The 25837-nt window shown below is 31.5% G+C and overlaps 1 protein-coding gene across 5 annotated transcripts in view; it reads left to right on the top strand.

The window, feature by feature from the left end:
* LOC6031090 (putative mediator of RNA polymerase II transcription subunit 26) overlaps nucleotides 1-25837 on the top strand; it is a 215100-nt gene that overhangs the window by 182682 nt on the left and 6581 nt on the right. For all 5 annotated transcript variants that reach the window (XM_038258644.1, XM_038258642.1, XM_038258643.1 and 2 more), the window contains one exon: nucleotides 14985-15110. In XM_038258644.1, the coding sequence (XP_038114572.1) occupies nucleotides 14985-15043 (59 nt within the window). In that variant the 3' untranslated portion in view covers nucleotides 15044-15110. The remainder of the gene's footprint in view (nucleotides 1-14984; nucleotides 15111-25837) is intronic.

Raw genomic sequence — 25837 nt, 5'->3', positions numbered from 1 at the left:
CACTGGCGCTCTGCATATGTGCGCATACAAAGTGACAAAGATTGTTGTTGCTGCCTCCCCCCACCAAGATAACAGCAATCACTGTCACATTCAACTCGCTGAATTCACCTTCCAAGCGATTGATTTGTGAAATTTCCCGAGAAACTGCACTTTACGAACTGAATCTGCCTCTCGTGCAAGCATGCTGGAGCTCGCGTAATGTCGGAAAAGCTGAAAAGCTTGTATTTAAATTTGGTCCTATTCAATATGCATTGCACCGTGTGCACCATGCAGCAGCATCACTTCACTCTAGGGTTTGCGCTGCTGGTTGGTGAACGGGAATGGAACGGAACGGAACCTACAAACGGCTGCATTTTATGGGCCAAAGTGCATCCACCGGAGCGTGCAGGAGAGCGCAATGAATGGCGAATATGTGCGAGCAAGTTGTACTTCAATTCACAGATAACATCAGTATATGTTTGCCAACGGAGATGATGATGATGCTCCGAGGAGCGGCGGTTTTCATGGAAATTTCTTGGAAAAAAATAAATTTACAAATCTCAGTGCATTTTAAAAGAATTCTGAATACCTGCAATCAACTTTCGGTTACAATTTTGTATTAAACTCCACTGAATAGAGATAAACAGAGCTGCCAGGATTTGAATTTGCAGGTCTCACTCGGTAGGTATTTTAAACTGCACGTAATTTTCAGAAAGAAAAAGTTCACCACAAGCAAATGATGCAAACACAGTCAAATTTAATACAAATTCTAAAGTTTACTACTTTGAGCCATTGAAAGTTATTTAAATTCAACGTTAATAGCGTAGCTTTTGACATGGTTTGATAGATCTTTGGAATGTATTTCAAATATTTCTCCGACGGTGATCAAAAATTAAATACTTCAGCCTTGAACAATACATAAATTTGACTCAAATACAGAAAGCCCCGGTTTTCAAGCTTGGCTGAAATTTTGGCTGAAGACTACCAAGACATATTCCGTGTGCATGACGAAGCCCGATTTTGAAATTTTGAATTTTCAAAAAATACAAAAATCAAAAACTGGCTATTTTTTATATGAAAAACAGAAAAAAAAATTTAATCTTTTTTTTAAATAAATTTATTGAAAACCGGCCATCGTCATGCGCACGAGTCCGGTTTAACGAGTCTTCACCAAAATTTTGAGCCAATTTGGTCGAAGCAATGTTGAGATATCGTGGCACCCGTTTTTTGAAACTGCTAACTTCAAATAGCTATATCTTGGCAAAGCTACAACCAAATGTCTTCAAATTTGTTTTGTTAATAGACGAAAAGTAATATTTTGATGCCCTGAAAACAGATTATAAAAAAAGTTTAAGTGTGTGCTCAAACCCACCTCTGACATTTTTGCCGATTTACATGTATGTAACCCCTTAAATTAAATACAAAATACAAAAGTGCACTGAATAACATATTTTTGATAACATTAAAAGTCATAATATTTCCAGAAAATTTGTAATTAAAAATGTAATTTTATTAGCATTTTCTGTCCCTCAGATTTTGGGATAAAACCCTAAATTTAAAATTAGGGCATAACTTTAAAACGTTAAACCCACATTGTTATGATTTTTTTTTTCGCATTTCACAATGCATTCTAAACATTCCAGTTTTTCCAAGAAAATTTACTACTTGGCATAACTATTTTTTGGCTCTGTCCGCTGTCGAGGAAAAAGGGTTTGAAATGCATTTCACACTAGTTCAGTTGTTTTGCAGTCATCTGTTTTCGAAAAAAAAATACGTTTGACGAAAAGGAAATTGTAAACGACAAGAAAAAACTTTTTACGGTACTGCACATTGAAAATTCACAAAAATTCAAAAGATTTTAGAGCAAACCGAAACATGCTGCCTCTTAATTTTGAGGGCCGATTTTGGAAGAGGGGAGTGTTGACATTTAAAAATATTTGCAAAAGCCTAAGCGAATTATTAAAATTTTGCAAAAAAATAGAAAATAATAATTTAAAAATAACAAGCAAAATCATTGGAACCAATTTTAGAGAAAATATTTTTTTAGAGATTGTTTGTTTCTTTTACATTTTTTTAAACTCAAAATGCCATGAAATTTTTAAATATATTTTTTTGGACAGAAATACTAAAAATTGTATTTTCTACCTCATTTACGTAAAAGAAATCATGACACTTTGAAGGAATTTCAAATAATCTTATTTGCAATTTTTATCGTGAAAATTCTTAACCAATTTTTAAATCATTAAAAAATTTGTTGAAAATATTCTATTTAAAAACAAACTTCAACTTTTTTGAAACATTGATAAACGTTGAAAAGGTGCACAGTTTGTTCGCAAATCTGCCCATAATTGAAAATTCGGCTATTATGCCAAATCAAGTGTTCCGAGAAAAACGCGTTTTAGTGTTTGTCACCAAATCTTCGTCAAGGCAATTTCCCATAAGAGTGACTTATAAGCCGTTCGTTTTCACATCGGCAGCCAAATCTGAACACTATTTTAGTAAAATTTAAGTTTCAGAAGACCCGTTGGAAAATAGTCAACCACCTGGTGCTAATAACTCGTTTTGACAAAAGTGGGTATTAGCCGTTTTTTTACAATGATGGGTCGTTTTTTTTCAATTTGCTGTGTATTTGAAAGAAAGTTGAAACAAACTCAAGTGTATCAAACATGAACGGCAAATACTGAGATTGCAAAAATTAGGGGAAAACATTTTCTTCAACAAATTTCAAGATTTCAATGGAAAAAGATCAAAAAATTATTGCAATGGCCTTACAAAACTAAAGTAATGGAATTTCAATGGAAAAAGATTCAAAAAATAATTGCAATGACCTTACAAAACTAAAGTAAGACAACGATTGTGGTTTGGTTGAGCGTTTTAGCAGAATGTATTACTGTGAATACAAAGAGACGAGTTGTTCCTTTTAATTCCGCTATATATTTTTAATATCTTGACAGATACGTATTTCGTCTACTATTTGCAGACTTCATCAGTGTTCTGTTCTCGACCTTCAGTCGACTGTCAAGATATTAAAAATATATAGCGGAATTAAAAGGAACAACTCGTCTCTTTGTATTCACAGTAAAACAACGAGGTTAAAAAACAACAAACGTAAAAAAAACAACTTGAATAAAACGCAATTCAATAAGAAATTAGCAAGCAGAACTTTTTCAAAAATTTCTCCAAAATCAATTCTACTCAAGCACTCCGTCCCGCTGCTGCAGCAAGGATGCAAATGCACACCACGGTGGCCTGAGGGGGTGGACAACGCGAAAAAGAGGAGGATGCACTTTGCTCTCTCGCTCGCATGGGAATCCGCTGGAGATCATTAAAATTACAACAAGAACAGTAGAAAGCGATTGCCGCGTCACTGTTGATCGAGGTTGTTGCGCCAAAGGTTCTCGAGGGGTTGAGAAACAATGTTGATATCGAGATGAATGGTGCATTTGATTGGATGGAGAATGGGTTGGTGCAAACATTGTGAGGTTCCTGCTTGTTATTTCTACAGATCTGTTAACAAATATGTGTTGCTGCACCCAAAAAAGTTTTATTTTTTGTCAACAAATTATAACAACAAAAATCGGGAGCGGTCGTGGCTGAATGGTTACGATGTTCGCTTTATAAGCGAATGGTTCTGGGTTCGATACCCATCTGCTCCCAACGAAAAAGTTCTGGACTCATTGAATTTGGAATTAATGAAAAAAAAAAAAAAAAAAAAACTTCAAACTCATGGCGGGGTTCGATCCCCTGTCCTTGGGATTGGCTAGCAAAATGCTTTCCACTTAACCGTGGAGCATTGGTAGCTTGAGGTGGAATTAGACTGGTATAGTTGAATCCAAGAACCGGACATAGAGTCAAATTGAATGCAAGTTGAACATCAGAACTCAAACAAGATTGCATGCAAGATTGCAAGCGCAGTTGAAATTGAATCTAAAAATACCTCGCTATAAATAGCCTGGGCGACTGATAGAATTCATCCAATAAGAGATGAGAAGAATTGAAAGCATTCCCATTAGAAATGAGAACACACGAAGAATTCGAACAACAATGCCAAAGGTCGTTACCACTCGCCTAGGGTGGCTCCTCAGACCATTTACCTTCCCAAAAACCGTCCAACTCCAAGCGAAACTTACTTGAGGATACCGTGGAGATTTTCCCTTAATACTCTTAAAAAAGTGGAGCATCAACACTTCCCGTCTTCCAATTCCCTTTCCTTGTCCCTGGTGCGCGGTGGAGATGGGAGCGGCCGGCAATGGACGGCTGCCATGGTGGTGAGAATCTGGTTCAGGTGGAATTGGTTCTATTCCCAATTATCGATTCCTAGGCAACTTGGGCTTAGACAATCATCACATCACATGGCGAAAATCCAGTCTGCAATCCGCTAAAATCACCGTCTCCTAGCGAAGCGAAGCGAACAAATTATAACAACAAAAATCATTATAAAAACGATGCTTCTCACTTGCGTTAACACTCCTCCGTCCAAGGCATCCCGTACTTACACGAACGACCAAGGCGGAAAAAAAGTTGGAACGCTAACTTCAACTCGCTGGTTCTCAGCCAAAACTCAACCAATCTGGATGATTCCTTTTTCCAGAGATTTGTACGGATCTCCAGATGAGCCTAGAACTTTGCAGATCTCGATTTGATCAATCCTCTAATAACTACGACTAAATTAGTCGGAGCAACTTTTTTTCCGCGTGTATTTCCGAAAAGCGACTCAAGCGGGAACATTTTTGCTACGCTGCAAAAACACAATAACTTTGCTAAAATGTTAGCAAAACCCATAAAATTATATATCAAAATTTCCGTTATGATCTCAGGATTATGATGAACTTCTCAAATTTCCATTATTTTCACAAAACAAATCACAAAACTACGTAAAACTACAGAAAAAATAAAAATGCCTCATTTTATGACTAGAACTTTATGGTAAAATCATTGATTTCATTGATTTTTTATGAAAATGTTTCAAATGATCTAAATTATATGTTTCCGAATCATTCTGAGTGTGTTTTTTCCTGAATACTACAAAATTTTACCAAAACTACGTAAAATACAGAAAATTTGATACATTCCTTTAGAACTTTATTTGCTTCATGATAAAATCATTGATTTATTTTATGAAAATGTTTCAAATGATCTAAATTACAAGTTTCCAAATTATTCTGAGTGTGATTCTTACTGAGTACTACAAAATTTTACCAAAACTACGTAAAATACAGAAAATTTGATACATTCCTTTAGAACTTTATTTGCTTCATGGTAAAATCATTGATTTATTTTATGAAAATGTTTCAAATGATCTAAATTACAAGTTTCCGAATTATTCTGAGTGTGATTCTTACTGAGTACTACAAAATTTTACCAAAACTACGTAAAATACAGAAAATTTGATATTTTCCTTTAGAACTTTATTTGCTTCATGATAAAATTATGATTTATTTTATGAAAATGTTTCAAATGATCTAAATTACAAGTTTCCGAATTATTCTGAGTGTGATTCTTCCTGAATACTAAAAAAATCTACCAAAACTACGTAAAATACAGAAAATTTGATACATTCCTTTAGAACTTTATTTGCTTCATGATAAAATCATTGATTTATTTTATGAAAATGTTTCAAACGATCTAAATTACAAGTTTCCGAATTATTCTGAGTGTGATTCTTACTGAGTACTACAAAATTTTACCAAAACTACGTAAAATACAGAAAATTTGATACTTTCCTTTAGAACTTTATTCGCTTCATGATAAAATCATTGATTTAGTTTATGAAAATGTTTCAAATGATCTAAATTACAAGTTTCCGAATTATTCTGAGTGTGATTCTTACTGAGTACTACAAAATTTTACCTAAACTACGTAAAATACAGAAAATTTTATACTTTCCTTTAGAACTTTATTTGCTTCATGTTAAAATCATTGATTTATTTATTGAAAATGTTTCAAATAATCTAAATTACAAGTTTCCGAATTATTCTGAGTTTGATTCTTACTGAGTACTACAAAATTTTATCAAAACTACGTAAAATACAGAAAATTTGATACTTTCCTTTAGAACTTTATTTGCTTCATGATAAAATCAATGATTTAGCTTATGAAAATGTTTCAAATGATCTAAATTATAAGTTTCCGAATCATTCTGAGTGTGTTTTCATCCTGAATACTACAAAATTTTACCAAAACTACGTAAAATACAGAAAATTTGATACATTCCTTTAGAACTTTATTTGCTTCATGATAAAATCATTGATTTATTTTATGAAAATGTTTCAAATGATCTAAATTACAAGTTTCCGAATTATTCTGAGTGTGATTCTTACTGAGTACTACAAAATTTTACCAAAACTACGTAAAATACAGAAAATTTGATACATTCCTTTAGAACTTTATTTGCTTCATGATAAAATCATTGATTTATTTTATGAAAATGTTTCAAACGATCTAAATTACAAGTTTCCGAATTATTCTGAGTGTGATTCTTACTGAGTACTACAAAATTTTACCAAAACTACGTAAAATACAGAAAATTTTATACTTTCCTTTAGAACTTTATTTGCTTCATGATAAAATCATTGATTTAGTTTATGAAAATGTTTCAAATGATCTAAATTATAAGTTTCCGAATTATTCTGAGTGTGATTCTTCCTGAATACTAAAAAATTCTCCCAAAACTACGTAAAATACAGAAAATATGATACATTCGTTTAGAACTTTATTTGCTTCATGCTAAAATCATTGATTTATTTTATGAAAATGTTTCAAATGATCTAAATGACAAGTTTCCGAATTATTCTGAGTGTGATTCTTACTGAGTAGTACAAAATTTTATCAAAACTACGTAAAATACAGAAAATTTGATATTTTCCTTTAGAACGTTATTTGCTTCATGATAAAATCAATGATTTAGCTTATGAAAATGTTTCAAATGATCTAAATTATAAGTTTCCGAATCATTCTGAGTGTGTTTTCATCCTGAATACTACAAAATTTTACCAAAACTACGTAAAATACAGAAAATTTGATACATTCCTTTAGAACTTTATTTGCTTCATGATAAAATCATTGATTTAGTTTATGAAAATGTTTCAAATGATCTAAATTATAAGTTTCCGAATTATTCTGAGTGTGATTCTTCCTGAATACTAAAAAATTCTACCAAAACTACGTAAAATACAGAAAATTTGATACTTTCCTTTGGGACCATCCATAAACCACGTGGACACTTTGGGGGGTATGGCGATTGTCCACGCTTCATACAAAAAGATTTTTATTGTATGGACAATTGTCCACGAAGAGGGGGGGGGGGTTCGAGATTACCAAAAAAGTGTCCACGTGGTTTATGGATGGTCCCTTTAGATCTTTATTTGCTTCATGGTAAAATCATTGATTTATTTCATAATGCTTTTTCAAATGATCTAAATTATAAGTTCCTGAATCATTCTCAGTGCGTTTCTTCCTGAATACTAAAATAAATTACCAAAACTTCGTAAAATACAGAAAGTTTTATAATTTTTATAATTTTATGTTGGTATTAGAATGTAGAGCATTGTTTTGGAAGCTTATTGTATGGGAGCAGTTCTCTACAGAATCAGTATTTTTCTTTAATTTTATTTTTGTATTTTTAATCCGGCTGAAACTGTTTTGGTGTCTTCGGTATGCCCAAAGAAGCAATTTTGCTGCATTGGTTCGTTCATTTAATTTTCCATACACATTTGGCAGCTGTCCATACAAAAATGATATGTGAAATGTGAAAATTAAAAATGTGTATCTTTAGAAGGAATTTTTGATCGATTTGGTGTCTTCGGCAAAGTTGTAGGTAGGGATATGGACTACACTGAAAAAAATTATACACGGTAAAAAAAAATTTGGTGATTTTTAATTTCACTTTTTGTCACTAAAACTTGATTTGCAAAAAAAAACACTATTTTTATTTTTTTTTATGTTTTGATATGTTTTAGAGGATATCAAATGCCAACTTTTCAGAAATTTCCAGACTGGACAAAACATCTTTGACCGAGCTATGATTTTTTGAAGCAATACAGATTTTTTCAACAAATCGAAATATTGTTCCCAAAAAACTTTCATCTTCATTTTTCGATGTAAAATCGAATTTGCAATCGAAAAGAGCTTCACTGATTTTTTTTTAAAGTGCAAGTTTTCAAGTCAAGCTATTTTTAGGTAACTTTTTTGAAAAAAGTCGCAGTTATTCATTTTTTTAAATAAGTGCCCATGTTTGCCCTCATTTGAAAAAAATATTTTTGAAAAGATGAAAATATTTTTAAAAGGGCCTAACATTCAATATTATACCCTTTTGAAATGTTAGTCTTGATTTTAAATTTTTGAAAATATTTTTTTCGAAAAGATCGAAAAATTTCATAAATGTTTCATATTCCAACATTGTAAATCGGACCATTAGTTGCTGAGATATCGACATTAGAAAATGGTGGGTTGTTTGGGTGAGACTTAGAAAACATGAATTTTCCTGTTTTTTAACCTTTGAATGGCAATATCTCAGCAACTAAGGGTCGTATCAACAAAGTTCAAAAATATAGAAAATTTTCTCAGCTTTTCAAAAATATGGGCACTAATTTTAAAAATGAACAACTGCGACTTCTTTTCAAAAAGTTACCTAAAATGACTATAACTTGAAAACGGTGCACTATATAAAAAATCACTAACATACTTTAAGATTGAAAATTCGATTTTACATCGATAAATGAAGATGAAACATTTTTGCGACGAATGTTTCGATTTTTTTTAAATCTATATTGATTCAAAATGTATAACTCGGTCAAAGATTTTTTTTTGCCCATTCTGTAAATTTCTGAAAAGTTGGCATTTGAAGTCCTCTAAAACATATCAGAAAAAAAAAATAAAAATAGTGTCTTTTGCAAATCAAGTTTTAGTGACAAAAAGTGAAATTGAAAATCACCAAATTTTTGTTTACCGTGTATAACTTTTTTTCAGTGTAGTCTATTTCCATACCTACAACTTTGCCGAAGACACCAAACCAATCAAAAATTTCATCAAATGATACAGATTTTTGAATTTTCGAATATCATTTTGTATGGACAGCTGACAAATTTGTATGAAAAATTATATGAACGAACTAATGATGCAAAATGGCTTCTTTGGGCATACCGAAGGCACCAAAATAGTTTCAGCCGGATTAAAAACAAAAATAAAATGACCGAAATCTCAGTGACTTGCTCATGGGTGTTTTGAAAGATTTTCATAAAAAATTTATCAAATTTTCCTACAACAGATGATTTTTTTACAGAACTGTGAAATTTTCTGTATTTTACGTAGTTTTGGTGATATTTTGTAGTATTCAGGAAGATTCACACTCAGAATGATTCGGAAACTTATAATTTAGATCATTTGAAACATTATCATAAACTAAATCAATGATTTTATCATGAAGCAAATAAAGTTCTAAAGGAAGGTATCAAATTTTCTGTATTTTACGTAGTTTTGGTAAAATTTTGTAGTACTCAGTAAGAATCACACTCAGAATAATTCGGAAACTTGTAATTTAGATCATTTGAAACATTTTCATAAAATAAATCAATGATTTTATCATGAAGCAAATAAAGTTCTAAAGGAAGGTATCAAATTTTCTGTATTTTACGTAGTTTTGGTAAAATTTTGTAGTACTCAGTAAGAATCACACTCAGAATAATTCGGAAACTTGTAATTTAGATCATTTGAAACATTTTCATAAAATAAATCAATGATTTTATCATGAAGCAAATAAAGTTCTAAAGGAAAGTATCAAATTTTCTGTATTTTACGTAGTTTTGGGAGAATTTTTTAGTATTCAGAAAGAATCACACTCAGAATAATTCGGAAACTTGTAATTTAGATCATTTGAAACATTTTCATAAAATAAATCAATGATTTTATCATGAAGCAAATAAAGTTCTAAAGGAAAGTATCAAATTTTCTGTATTTTACGTAGTTTTGGGAGAATTTTTTAGTATTCAGGAAGAATTACACTCAGAATAATTCGGAAACTTGTAATTTAGATCATTTGAAACATTTTCATAAAATAAATCAATGATTTTATCATGAAGCAAATAAAGTTCTAAAGGAAAGTATCAAATTTTCTGTATTTTACGTAGTTTTGGGAGAATTTTTTAGTATTCAGAAAGAATCACACTCAGAATAATTCGGAAACTTGTAATTTAGATCATTTGAAACATTTTCATAAAATAAATCAATGATTTTATCATGAAGCAAATAAAGTTCTAAAGGAATGTATCAAATTTTCTGTATTTTACGTAGTTTTGGTAGAATTTTTCAGTATTCAGGAAGAATCACACTCAAAATAATTCGGAAACTTATAATTTGGATCATTTGAAACATTTTCATAAAATAAATCAATGATTTTATCATGAAGCAAATAAAGTTCTAAAGGAAGGTATCAAACTTCCTGTATTTTACGTAGTTTTGGTAGAATTTTTTAGTATTCAGGAAGAATCACACTCAGAATAATTCGGAAAGTTATAATTTAGATCATTTGAAACATTTTCATAAAATAAATCAATGATTTTATCATGAAGCAAATAAAGTTCTAAAGGAATGTATCAAATTTTCTGTATTTTACGTAGTTTTGGGAGAATTTTTTAGTACTCAGGAATAATCACACTCAGAATAATTCGGAAACTTGTAATTAAGATCATTTGAAACATTTTCACAAACTAAATCAATGATTTTATCATGAAGCAAATAAAGTTCTAAAGGAAAGTATCAAATTTTCTGTATTTTACGTAGTTTTGGTAGAATTTTTTAGTATTCAGGAAGAATCACACTCAGAATAATTCGGAAACTTGTAATTTAGATCATTTGAAACCTTTTCATAAAATAAATCAATGATTTTACCATGAAGCAAATAAAGTTCTAAAGGAAGGTATCAAATTTTCTGTATTTTACGTAGTTTTGGTAGAATTTTTTAGTATTCAGGAAGAATCACACTCAGAATAATTCGAAACTTGTAATTTAGATCATTTGAAACATTTTCATAAAATAAATCATAATTTTATCATGAAGCAAATAAAGTTCTAAAGGAAAATATCAAATTCTCTGTATTTTACGTAGTTTTGGTAAAATTTTGTAGTACTCAGTAAGAATCACACTCAGAATAATTCGGAAACTTGTAATTTAGATCATTTGAAACATTTTCATAAAATAAATCATAATTTTATCATGAAGCAAATAAAGTTCTAAAGGAAAATATCAAATTTTCTGTATTTTACGTAGTTTTGGTAAAATTTTGTAGTACTCAGTAAGAATCAAACTCAGAATAATTCGGAAACTTGTAATTTAGATCATTTGAAACATTTTCATAAAATAAATCATAATTTTATCATGAAGCAAATAAAGTTCTAAAGGAAAGTATCAAATTTTCTGTATTTTACGTAGTTTTGGTAAAATTTTGTAGTACTCAGTAAGAATCACACTCAGAATAATTCGGAAACTTGTAATTTAGATCATTTGAAACATTTTCATAAAATAAATCATAATTTTATCATGAAGCAAATAAAGTTCTAAAGGAAAATATCAAATTCTCTGTATTTTACGTAGTTTTGGTAAAATTTTGTAGTACTCAGTAAGAATCACACTCAGAATAATTCGGAAACTTGTAATTTAGATCATTTGAAACATTTTCATAAAATAAATCATAATTTTATCATGAAGCAAATAAAGTTCTAAAGGAAAATATCAAATTTTCTGTATTTTACGTAGTTTTGGTAAAATTTTGTAGTACTCAGTAAGAATCACACTCAGAATAATTCGGAAACTTGTAATTTAGATCATTTGAAACATTTTCATAAAATAAATCATAATTTTATCATGAAGCAAATAAAGTTCTAAAGGAAAGTATCAAATTTTCTGTATTTTACGTAGTTTTGGTAAAATTTTGTAGTACTCAGTAAGAATCACACTCAGAATAATTCGGAAACTTGTAATTTAGATCATTTGAAACATTTTCATAAAATAAATCATAATTTTATCATGAAGCAAATAAAGTTCTAAAGGAAAGTATCAAATTTTCTGTATTTTACGTAGTTTTGGTAAAATTTTGTAGTACTCAGTAAGAATCACACTCAGAATAATTCGAAACTTGTAATTTAGATCATTTGAAACATTTTCATAAAATAAATCATAATTTTATCATGAAGCAAATAAAGTTCTAAAGGAAAATATCAAATTTTCTGTATTTTACGTAGTTTTGGTAAAATTTTGTAGTACTCAGTAAGAATCACACTCAGAATAATTCGGAAACTTGTAATTTAGATCATTTGAAACATTTTCATAAAATAAATCATAATTTTATCATGAAGCAAATAAAGTTCTAAAGGAAAGTATCAAATTTTCTGTATTTTACGTAGTTTTGGTAAAATTTTGTAGTACTCAGTAAGAATCACACTCAGAATAATTCGAAACTTGTAATTTAGATCATTTGAAACATTTTCATAAAATAAATCAATGATTTTACCATGAAGCAAATAAAGTTCTAAAGGAAAGTATCAAATTTTCTGTATTTTACGTAGTTTTGGTAGAATTTTTTAGTATTCAGGAAGAATCACACTCAGAATAATTCGGAAACTTGTAATTTAGATCATTTGAAACATTTTCACAAACTAAATCAATGATTTTATCATGAAGCAAATAAAGTTCTAAAGGAAAGTATCAAATTTTCTGTATTTTACGTAGTTTTGGTAAAATTTTGTAGTACTCAGTAAGAATCACACTCAGAATAATTCGGAAACTTGTAATTTAGATCATTTGAAACATTTTCATAAAATAAATCATAATTTTATCATGAAGCAAATAAAGTTCTAAAGGAAAATATCAAATTCTCTGTATTTTACGTAGTTTTGGTAAAATTTTGTAGTACTCAGTAAGAATCACACTCAGAATAATTCGAAACTTGTAATTTAGATCATTTGAAACATTTTCATAAAATAAATCATAATTTTATCATGAAGCAAATAAAGTTCTAAAGGAAAATATCAAATTTTCTGTATTTTACGTAGTTTTGGTAAAATTTTGTAGTACTCAGTAAGAATCACACTCAGAATAATTCGGAAACTTGTAATTTAGATCATTTGAAACATTTTCATAAAATAAATCATAATTTTATCATGAAGCAAATAAAGTTCTAAAGGAAAGTATCAAATTTTCTGTATTTTACGTAGTTTTGGTAAAATTTTGTAGTACTCAGTAAGAATCACACTCAGAATAATTCGGAAACTTGTAATTTAGATCATTTGAAACATTTTCATAAAATAAATCATAATTTTATCATGAAGCAAATAAAGTTCTAAAGGAATGTATCAAATTTTCTGTATTTTACGTAGTTTTGGGAGAATTTTTTAGTACTCAGGAAGAATCACACTCAGAATAATTCGGAAACTTGTAATTTAGATCATTTGAAACATTTTCACAAACTAAATCAATGATTTTATCATGAAGCAAATAAAGTTCTAAAGGAAAGTATCAAATTTTCTGTATTTTACGTAGTTTTGGTAGAATTTTTTAGTATTCAGGAAGAATCACACTCAGAATAATTCGGAAACTTGTAATTTAGATCATTTGAAACATTTTCATAAAATAAATCAATGATTTTACCATGAAGCAAATAAAGTTCTAAAGGAAAGTATCAAATTTTCTGTATTTTACGTAGTTTTGGTAGAATTTTTTAGTATTCAGGAAGAATCACACTCAGAATAATTCGGAAACTTGTAATTTAGATCATTTGAAACATTTTCATAAAATAAATCATAATTTTATCATGAAGCAAATAAAGTTCTAAAGGAAAATATCAAATTTTCTGTATTTTACGTAGTTTTGGTAAAATTTTGTAGTACTCAGTAAGAATCACACTCAGAATAATTCGGAAACTTGTAATTTAGATCATTTGAAACATTTTCATAAAATAAATCAATGATTTTACCATGAAGCAAATAAAGTTCTAAAGGAATGTATCAAATTTTCTGTATTTTACGTAGTTTTGGTAAAATTTTGTAGTACTCAGTAAGAATCACACTCAGAATAATTCGGAAACTTGTAATTTAGATCATTTGAAACATTTTCATAAAATAAATCAATGATTTTATCATGAAGCAAATAAAGTTCTAAAGGAATGTATCAAATTTTCTGTATTTTACGTAGTTTTGGTAAAATTTTGTAGTATTCAGGAAAAAACACACTCAGAATGATTCGGAAACATATAATTTAGATCATTTGAAACATTTTCATAAAAAAATCAATGAAATCAATGATTTTACCATAAAGTTCTAGTCATAAAATGAGGCATTTTTATTTTTTCTGTAGTTTTACGTAGTTTTGTGATTTTTTTTTTGTGAAAATAATGGAAATTTTAGAAGCTCATCATAATCCTGAGATCATAACGGAAATTTTGATATATAATTTTATGGGTTTTGCTAACATTTTAGCAAAGTTATTGTGTTTTTGCAGCGTAGCAAAATGTTCCCGCTTGAGTCGCTTTTCGGAAATACACGCGGAAAAAAAGTTGCTCCGACTAATTTAGTCGTAGTTATTAGAGGATTGATCAAATCGAGATCTGCAAAGTTCTAGGCTCATCTGGAGATCCGTACAAATCTCTGGAAAAAGGAATCATCCAGATTGGTTGAGTTTTGGCTGAGAACCAGCGAGTTGAAGTTAGCGTTCCAACTTTTTTTCCGCCTTGGACGGAGGAGTGTTAACCATCTGCAAAAGTTTTTTGCTTTCAAACATCAAACGACTGATGCAATGACAACTTTTGACACACAAAAGATTAAAATAATGATGTCTTCGGCCTAAAGTATTGGAGCAAATATTTATCCCAGACTCGTTGAGCTCCACCATCATCAAAAGCTGACATTAATCCACACCTCAGGGAAGAAGCTTCAAACACCGTGGTGACCATTAAAAAAACGTAAATCCTTCTCTCATTATTTTTCACAACTTTATCTGCTTCCCACCTTTCATTCCAGGCGGTAGCAATATGCGCGGAGATCAGAAACACACCGGCGGAAGTCAAGAAGCAGAGTGAACTGGAGAACGAGGAACGCCGACGACTTGCCCAGGAGCCCGCGTTCCGCCCACGCAAAGTGCAGAAAGTGAGTACAAAACCCGGCTGAACTGCAGTGATGCAACTGTCAATCATCGTGGTTGTGTAATAATTCGTTGCTGCTGTACTGTTTTGTAACGGTGGTAATTTAATATTAATTCTGACACCATAACTTCCAAAAGAAGCCTGAAGGTGATTTTTTTTTATTTACTGAAGAATAAAATAATCGATACAGTAAAAAAGAGAAACCTTTACAAAAAATTATACAACGGTGGCGACCTGCCGCGTACAACAAAGAACCATCCCGTCGGCCGGAAAGCCCTCGTCAGCGGGCCCCCATAATTGAAGGGTGAAACTCGATACCCGACAACCGCACTCGTAAACATAATTGTAATCCACACCATTTTCAACAATACAAAAGGATTAATTAAACAAAAAGTAATTAAATTAAACTCTGATAAATACAATACACAAACCATCAAAAGTCAGTGTCAATTTCGATAATTCGCGCGTTGGCGCGCACACAGAAGCAGCGGGCGGCGGCATCCAATTTGTATGGGTTTCGACACCGTCACCAGTGCAAACCGCAACGCATTAAATGAAATTTTGTTACGTCCGTAACGGTCCAATTAGTAATTTATGAATTGGGCTGATTGCAATTCAATGTTGGTAATTATTTTTCTGTTTCAACATTCGGAATTCGGTGGAAATTGGGGGCAAACCGAAGCTAAACCTATTTCTACATTCAACATAATTGTAGGATCCAGGAATTTTATTTTATTTTTTTTATGACGTTTAATGTCCTAAGCTTGTTTGATAGTTAAAATAGTATACTTGCAGCAATTACAAAAATAATCTTTTTTATTCTTCTGCTTTCCATGTTTTCATGTACGAGGTTGTGAATTTTCAAAATGTCAATAAATTCAGAGAAAATATTTTTTGCTTTCTATACGAAAAAAATATACAGTTCTAAAGTGCTCTATTTGATTAAAATACAAAAATAAACGTTATACAATGTATTTTTAATAGTTTTAAACACTTTCAAAAAGATGTGTGAGGGCAAAATCTTGTAACAAGATATGCAATGGCAAAGCAATAATTCTTATGTCTGAGATGTTGAAAAGCGGAATGAAGCCTTGCTGTTAATCACTTTGAGTATACTTTCAAAAAGGGCAAAATATTAAATATAACGCTCTGTTGAAATGTTAGTCTTCATTCCAAAATTTTAAAAATGTTATTTTCAAAGAAATCAGAAATTTCGCAAATGTTTGTAAAACATTCAAACATAGCCATTAGTTGCTGATACATTGGCATTAGGAGTGTGGGGCTGTTTGGGTGAGACTTAAGCAGATATTAGATTATGACAAACAAACTCGCACTTTTTGCCAGTTTAGCAGTTTGCCTGCATTTGTTTGCAGATCGTCGCCTTCGTGCTCACTTTTCGTATGGGCATTATGGGCCAAATTGAGTTAAGAACGCCATTTCGTGGAGCTCACAAGGCCTTACCTTTTGACATTCACAGAACCCCAAAATTCGATTTCAATCCTGAGATATTCCATAAAAAACCAAAAAAAAAACTCCGTGCATTGTTGTCACTTTGCATATGAAAGAAGTTTCAATCTTGTCGTGCTATCTTGACACAGCCTGAAAATTGATGTAAGTGCGACAATTGGCCAAATGGTCCGAACGCTTTTGACACAAGTACGAGCTCGACTATCGTAAACGATCGGGTTACTAGCAACCGAATTCAACCAAACAGGATAATGCACAGAAACAAAACGCGTTAGTCAATGTTTACATTGCGTGCTTATTAAAACTCTGAACTTCAAAGAGCGACGTACGACAAGATAGCACGATAGCGTCGAGATGTCAGCCAGCCATCATGCAGTTGTTATCTGCAATATCCAAAGGTCCAACCTTCAATGTTTCAAGAAATTTAAAAAAAAAATGAAAAGAAAATTCAAAATTAAACATAAAGTAACTATATTTCGAAATGACAAACTCCAGTAAATTTTTGTGAAATACTTTTCGATTGCCAATTTGAATTTTAATTAAAAACGCCTAAAAAAATAAAAACACTATTTTTTCCAAAATACTCAAAAGTTTTGAGTTTTTGTCCATAAAAACATTAAAAAAAAACAAAAATTAAAGAAAGGATGTCGTGGAATTATTATTATTATTTTTGTAAAAAAAAGCTAATGGAGCAGTTCTCTAGGATTTCGGTCATTCGTTTTTTTTGTATTTTTTAATCCGGCTGAAACTTTTTTAGTGCCTTCGGTATGCCCAAAGAAGCCTTTTTGCATCATTAGTTTGTCCATATAATTTTCCATAAGTTTGGCAGCTGTCCACAAAAATGATGTATGAAAATTAAATCTGTATCTTGAAGGTTTTTGATCGATCTTTCAAAGTACTGGTGGACTTATACACGGTAAAATGGTGACTTTTTATTTAACTTTTATCACTAAAATTGATATGCAAAAAACACAATTTTTATTTTTTAATTTTTATATGTTTAGAGGACATAAAATGCCAACTTTTCAGAAATTTCAGGTTGTGCAAAATTCAGCGAGTATGAATTTTTGAATCACGATTTTTCAAAATGTTAATCAACTCTGCAATCGTGCATAGTGAAATTTTGATAGTGCACCGTTTTCATAAACTTTTTAGTGACTTTGGTCACAGTTTTCATTTTTAAAATTAGTGCACATGTAAAATATTTTTGAAAAGCTGAGAAAATTCTCTATATTTGCTTTTCAGACTTTGTTGATTCGATTTAGTTGCTGAGATCTTGCAATGCAAGGAAAATTGATGTTTTCTGTCTCATCCAAACAGCACAATTTTACTGTGATATCTCAGCAACTAATGGTCCGATTTTCAATGTTAATATATGAAACATTTGTAAAATTTTCCGATCTTTTTGAAAACAATATTTTCAAATCAAGACTAACATTTCAAAAGGGCCAAACATTCAATATTACGCCTTTTTAAAAAGATTTTTCGAAAAGATCGGAAAATTTTACAAATTTTCCATTTATTAACATTGAAAATCGGACCATTAGTTGCTGAGATATCGACATTGAAAAATGGTGGGCTGTTTGGGTTAGACTTAGAAAACATCAATTTTCCTGTTTTTAAACCTTTGCATTGCAATATCTCAGCAACTAAAGGTCGAATCAACAAAGTCAAAAGAAGCAAAATATAGAGAATTTTCTCAGCTTTTCAAAAATATTTTTTTGAAAAGTGGGCAAACATGTGCACTAATTTAAAAAAAATGAAAAACTGCGACTATTTTCAAAAAAGTCACCTAAAAATTGATTTAACATGAAAACGGTGCACTTTATCAAAATTTCACTAAAGTAATTTTTGATTGCAAATTTGATTTTACATCGAAAAATGAAGTTGAAAAATTTTTGCGACCAATATTTCGATTTTTTGAAAAAAACAGCATTGATTCAAAAATTCATAACTCGCTCAATGATTTTTTGCACAACCTGGAAATTTCTGAAAAGTTGGCATTTTATGTCCTCTAAAACATATCAAAAAATTAAAAAAATTAAAATAGTGTTTTTTTTGCAAATCAAGTTTTAGTGATAAAAAGTTAAATAAAAAAAATCACCAATTTTTTTTTACCGTGTATAATTTTTTCCAGTGTAGTCCATATCCATACCTACAACTTTGCCGAAGACACCAAATCGATCAAAAAATTCCTTCAAAAGATACAGATTTTTAAATTTTCACATATCATTTTTGTATGAACAGCTGCCAAATTCGTATGGAAAATTATATGGACAAACTAATGATGCAAAATGGCTTCTTTGGGCATACCGAAGGCACCAAAAAAGTTTCAGCCGGATTAAAAAATACAAAATTAAAATTGAAGAAAAAAGACCGATTTCGTAGAGAATTGCTCAATAGCAAATCGCCAATTTTGTTCATGTATTTTTTTTTTTACTACAACTTTACCCAAGAAACCAAATCGATCTGAAAATTCCTCTAGTACGTAGATAAAGATTTTCAAAAAAAAATTAAAATATTTTCTTGTAGAGCATTAAATTTCCAATTAAAATCTAACTTTGGAAATATTTGGAAGGAAGTAGCGCTCCCTGCAGACAATTCTGTAGGAACATTGTGTTTTTCATACATTTTTCCGATTTTGCTTAAGTTGGGCTCAGAGTTCTAAAATAGCTCAAGGAACAATTTTTAGACTGTGGAGTATGGTTGTAATAAAGTTCTATATTCTGAGCAAAACATTTTAAAAAGTTTTACATTTTTTTTATTCGTGGAATTAAAAAAAATCTTATATTTATTTGATTTTTCCTGTTTACGTGTTTAAAAATGAGATTTTCTTTGCCATATTTGATAATTCTAGTCAACTCAGAAATTACAGTTCATAATAAACTTTTAGACTCTGTCTGCTCCGGATCCTTCCAGAAAACCTATGTAGTGTCTTGATAAAAGCCCGTCGGGTATCTTGCGGGGACCTATGAGATGGCCAATATTATATCAGAGGCCACTTTCTAGCTGATGAAAAGTATGGACAAAGTTTTTCTCGTGAAACATTTTATTGCATTTTATCCGGTTTTGATCTAATACGAATATCAGTAAGCCAGTGAACGAATTAAATGGTAAAGCAAACGCAAAATGCGATTTTAGCATTCGCTAAATTGATTATATAAAACGGATTATACAAAAGCATTAATTGACCACTAGGTCGATTGAATGTTCGTTTGAATAATCTGTCATTACAAACAATTAAAAGATTAATTTCGTATTTAATTCCCTCAAACAATCTATCCCACATTCCATATTGACTTACGCAATTAACGCTGGCCAAAATTAATTACGACTTTCCCACGTGGAAATTGCAATCGGAAAGAGGTGGGCGCACCCCCATAAATCTGATGACCGAGCTTTGTTTGGTCAACAAAACGCCCGGTCAATCCAGGACTTCCTCGAACGCTTTATCCGCCAACGCAAGTCGTTTAATCTCAGCTCCAAAAAGCGCGACCAATTCAATTATGACGCAAAAGCCGCTCGGATTGTAATTGGTCGACGAGGATCAGCGATATTTTGAATGCTGGATGCTGCCATAGTGATTATGATGATTATTTGTCCCCCCGCCAGGGGTATTAATTACTAGCCGGCGGCGGCGGCGATGGCCATTCAAAATCAATTGAACCTCGAATGTGGGTGGATTGGCAATGCAAATACCGGCGTAAGCTCGGTAAATATCCTCTTTGATTGAGCTTTTTGTGCCGGTGCGGGATGGTACAGCTTTTGGCAGTTAACGCGAATCGTTAATTGAGAAGCAGTACCAATCAGGCAGTTTCTTCTGCAGAGTTTCCATGGAGACGCATGTTGCTATCATCACGAAAGACTCTTGAATTTTGCATCGTATGTTCTTTAAATAAAATTAAAAAAAGCTTTTTCTACTGTATTAAGAATTCAACCAGAAAAGTTAACGAGGTTAAAACCATGTTCAGACATTCAAACATGGCAGTACAAAATATATCAGTAACGCAATTTTTTCATCCTGACAGTTTAGTTAGTTCTCGCAACACGTGTTCGCGGCACGTGCATTGTTAGATTATCCTATCTCCCGCTACCCTGGCCCGGGTTTTGGCCGAAGGCTGCGGGAGAAGTTCGTGGGTTCGTGGTTCCGCTTTCCAAGTGACCGGGAAATTCGCCAAGCGAGTGACCACGTCCTGGCTGGTTAATATTTTTTTTGTTCCGAATTGCCTTCACGCTGAAACTTTTACCAGGCGTCGGAAACTTTTCCCCCAAATGAAATTTGACCAGAACTGCACGGTTGATGAACGTACATTGCGTTTGTAGAGTGGGGGAAAAAATCCTCTGACTGGTAATTCCCCGGAGATGGCTCTATTTTAACCTGTCCCAAAAAAAATGGGCCGTGAAATTTGGATAGTGCTAATTTAGGGGTACGTCTCATGATATATTTGTTAGACAATATTGTTTTAAACAAGTTTTCAAAATAATATTTGAAAATTTTCTTAAGCTTGGAAAACATGTGTAACAGAATCACTTCACCCCACATTCACCACCACATAGCTTAGAGCTGTAGTTTGCTTGTGGGCAAATAATACCAAAAAAAAAGTTCAACCCACGTGCGGGGTCAGTTGACGGGTTTTTTTTTCCGGGTTCATCGACGACGAGGGGTCCAAAGTGCGCACGACACGAATCGAAAGCTCTTTGGAGCTGATGGAGAATATTGAATTAAATAAAGCTGAGAACGTGACCGTTCGTGGTGTGCCAGGAGCGCTGACCAACGGAGATAGGCAGTGTGGAGAGAGCGGGTTGACCCACGTAGGGCACGTTCCAAAATATGACTGTAGGAATTAGGGTTGAGGTAGAGTGGGTTTTGGATTTTTTTTCTGCTCCATTATTTTGTCTCTTCTGTGGTCTACCAATAAATTCAGAAGTTAAAATATGTTTTACAATTTTCAAATTATTCAAATAATTTTTGGAGCCACCCTAACTGGAAATCGTCCTGAGCAGATTTGAACAAAAAAAAACCGGGAATGACATATCCGACAGACGAAAAAATCACCGTAAAGAACTTAATCCATTCGGCAGGTGAAAACTAGAGCGGAAGGGCAAAAAAGCTATTCATCATAAGTAGGGAAGAGTTGTCTATAGTGAGGCACTCTCAAAAATTGCTTTCTGTATTTCTTTCACAAAGAAGAAACACATTTTGGTTTAAACTTTAGGGTGAAATCAATACTGAGAGAAAAAAAAATAGTTATTTTTTTTAACAACTAGGCGATTAAATTCGGGGTAATTTTGGTTTTTAACTCGCGACGGCGGGGCACTACGACCCCTTTTTTCTCGAATCTGTCTATACCAAAACTAAATGAAGGTATGATCGATCTGGTTTACTGCATGTTTGAACTTTTTCGATGAAAAATACGTTTATTTAGAATTTTAAGTACACCATCGAATTGGTCGTCTAATTTTAAATCAAATTTCGTTTGACACCGAATTTCTATCTCTATTTTTCCCGATTTCGTGTGAGTTTGCGGAGAATAAGCCCAATAGAAATAATTTCGTAATTTTAGAATCAAGAGTAGAGTTTTAAAACGACTTGAACCACTCATTTCGAAAATATTCAATTCTGATTTTAATGCCTTAAAATCATTTTTATTAAAAAAGCTAAAAGTTTTACACCAGTTTTCTATTACTTTATGTATCAATTCATTTTTTATGTATTAGGCTAGCAAGAAAAAGTGAATTTTTTGAAAAATCTTAAGAGACACCCCCTGGTTTGATTTTTAGCTAAAAATAAGTTACTTTGCCAATTTTTAACCAAATCGGTGAAGGTTCGAAGTTTGTAGGTATATGTCGGATCATTTTTAAGTGTAAGATTCTTATATAAAATTATATGACAAACAATACTGTCGAAGATCGCAAAACGATCCGAGCTAATCCTAACGAGTTATTAGCGATTTAACGAAGACATTTTTAAATGAAAAGATTTTTCACAAACTTTAACGATCTATAGAGCAATTCTCTGAGATTTCGGTCATTCGATTTTTTTTGTATTTTTTAATCCGGCTGAAACTTTTTTGGTGCCTTCGGTATGCCCAAAGAAGTTTGCATCATTTTTCCATACAGTTGTCCATGGCAGGCACGATATGTATTCTGTGTTGATCGATTTGTCCCGGCGTTGTATGGATCACACTGAAAAATTGACACGATAAAATTTGTGATTTTAATTTATTTTGTCACTAAAACTTGATTTGCAAACACTTTTTTAATTTTTCTGATATGTTTTAGAGACAAAACACCAGGATGGCCTGACCGATCAATACAGATTTTTTCGTATTGGTCGCAAAATTTTTCAACTTTTTTTCCGATGTAAAATATTTGTGTACTTTAGTGAATTTTGAAAAGTGCACCATTTTCAAGTTATAACCTTTAGGTTACTTTGAAAATAGTTTTTTCATTTTTAATAGTGCCCATGTTTGCACATTGAAAAAATATTTTGAAAAGCGAAAATTCTCTATATTTTGCTTCTGGACTTTGTTGATACGACTTGTTGCTGAGATGCCATAGCGTTTAAAAACATGAAAATTGATGTTTTTTTCAAACAACTCACTAAACTTCTAATGTCGATATCTCAGCAACTATAGGTCCGATTCAATTAATATATGAAACATTTGTGAAATTTTCCGATCTTTTCGAAAAAAATACTTTCAAAAATTCAAAATCAAGACTAACATTTCAAACAGGCCAAACATTCAATATTACGCCCATTTGAAATGTTAGACTTGATTTAAAATTTTTGAAAGTATTTTTTTCGAAAAGATCGGAAAATTTCACGAATGTTTCATATATTAACATTGAAAATCGGACCTATAGTTGCTGAGATATCGACATTAGAAAATGGTGGGTTGTTTGGTGAGACTTAGAAAACATCAATTTTCCTGTTTTTAACATTTGCATGGCAATATCTCAGCAACTAGGGTCGTATCAACAAAGTCCGAAAAAGCAAAATATAGAGAATTTTCTCAACTTTCCAAAATATTTTTTTCAAAAGTGGGCAAACATGGGCACTATTTTTAAAAATGAAAAACTGCGACTATTTTCAAAAAAGTTACTTAAAAATGGCTATAACTTAAAAACGGTACACTTTATCAAAATTTCACTAAAGTACTTTTTGATTGCAAATTCGATTTTACATCGAAAAATGAAGTTGAAAAATTTTTGCGACCAATATTTCGATTTTTTTAAAATCTGTATTGATTCAAAAAATCATAACTCGGTCAAAGATTTTTTGCCCATTCTGGAAATTTCTGAAAAGTTGGCATTTTATGTCCTCTAAAACATATCAAAAAATGAAAAAAATTAAAATAGTGTTTTTTTGCAAATCAAGTTTTAGTGACAAAAAGTTAAATTAAAAATCACCAAATTTTTTTACCGTGTATCATTTTTTTTCAGTGTAGTCCATATCCATACCTACAACTTTGCCGAAGACACCAAATCGATCAAAAAATTCCTTCAAAAGATACAGATTTTTGAATTTTCACATATCATTTTTGTATGGACAGCTGCCAAATTTGTATGGAAAATTATATGGACAAACTAATGATGCAAAATGGCTTCTTTGGGCATACCGAAGGCACCAAAAAAGTTTCAGCCGGATTAAAAAATACAAAAATTAAAATTAAAGAAAAAAGACCGATTCCGTAGAGAACTGCTCTATAGCGACCCTTAAACCTTAACTGATTTGACTCAAAATTGCCACAATTACATATTTTTGCGAAAGGAATCGAGCCAGAAGTATCGTTTAGTGCCGTTTTTTTTTTGTTGTTACTCTAATTAACATTCATTCAGTCAAAATATTGTTGAGTGTACAATCAATGATTTTTTAACTAAAATTCACAAAAATTTTATTTTTCAACACAGAAAATCAAACCAACAGTTTCCAGATAATCGCGAGTACAAAAATAAGGGCTTATTAGCTGACACTGAGCAAAAAATATAGTAAATTTAAACTTTAAGAGGATATTTTTTGCAAGGGGTGCTTTTTCTTCTCGAAATATCTTCAAATTGAAAAAAACATTTTTCTTAAATTATGCTTTAAAACATCGTTTTGATTGCAAATTATGCTCTACATCTAAAAATATAATTTTCAATACGAAAAAGTTAAGTAAAAATTAAAGTTTGTGTGTATCTGCACGGAGAAAAAAGAGTTCCCAAAATCGTAATCGTACGTTCATGAAAATGGGAAGCACGAAAAAAGTGTTCAAATTGCATGGTACGATTTTCAAAAACGTACCATGGAATTTGAGCACTTTGTTCGTGGTTCCCATATTCATGAACGCATGTTCACGATTTTGGGAACTATTTTTTCTGTGTGTGATTACAGTTGTTTTTAAAGAAAATTAAATTTTAATTTATATAACTCATTCCGGCGTTGCACGTCACGAAATTTTTCACTTTTTTGGATATGTCTCGTATGATATCAAAACCATTCCAAAAAATAGATATTATTACAGATTCGGATTGGGAATTGATTTTTCTACAAGCTTTTCAGTTGTCACATCGATTGTTCCGTGACGTTGCAACGGAGTGAGAAATATCCAAGTTTCGCCCCATTTTGGCTCCACACAAATTAATGACACATGTTTCAGTTATGATGAATATTTGCCATTGTTAATCCTGCTGCGATTGATGATTGGCCAAATGAAAGTTTTTTATTAATTATTTTATTTTATTTGAAATGCTCGACTTATAAGCCAAAAGGTCTAGTTCATGTCGCTGGAGAATGTGTCTCATTTTATTTTTGTCTATACAAATATTTCAGCGAAATAACAAAATAACACGGATTTAAACGCTATTTTTTCATTTAATATTATTTAAAGAATAAGATTTAAAAGGTACAGATTTATTTTTTACAAATATTTCAAAAATTAAGATGAAATTCGTTTCGATGCCAACCAATGGATTCACTCCCGTAAAACAAAGCCTCACTGGGATAGACAAAAGGAGAACGGGTGGAATTCAAAGAGATGAACGTGGCAGGCCCCCTCCAGCCAGCCTCGCCCTGATGCACCGTCGTCGTCACCGAAATGCATTTTCAATGGAGTTCAATGTCTCTGGTGGCATCGTGTGCTCGTCCTTTGACGGAGCTGATCACGTGATAGAATGCACGCCGGAAGCGAATCAAGGAGGAATTTTTCGTTGCCTCTTTTTTTGCTCTCAAGAGTAATTTGATATTTCTTCTGATGTTATGAGCAATTTTCATTACAAAAA

Source organism: Culex quinquefasciatus, chromosome 3 (genome assembly GCF_015732765.1).
Source record: "Culex quinquefasciatus strain JHB chromosome 3, VPISU_Cqui_1.0_pri_paternal, whole genome shotgun sequence".
Taxonomy (NCBI): Eukaryota; Metazoa; Arthropoda; class Insecta; order Diptera; family Culicidae; genus Culex; species Culex quinquefasciatus.
This window is presented reverse-complemented; position numbering and strand designations above follow the sequence as displayed.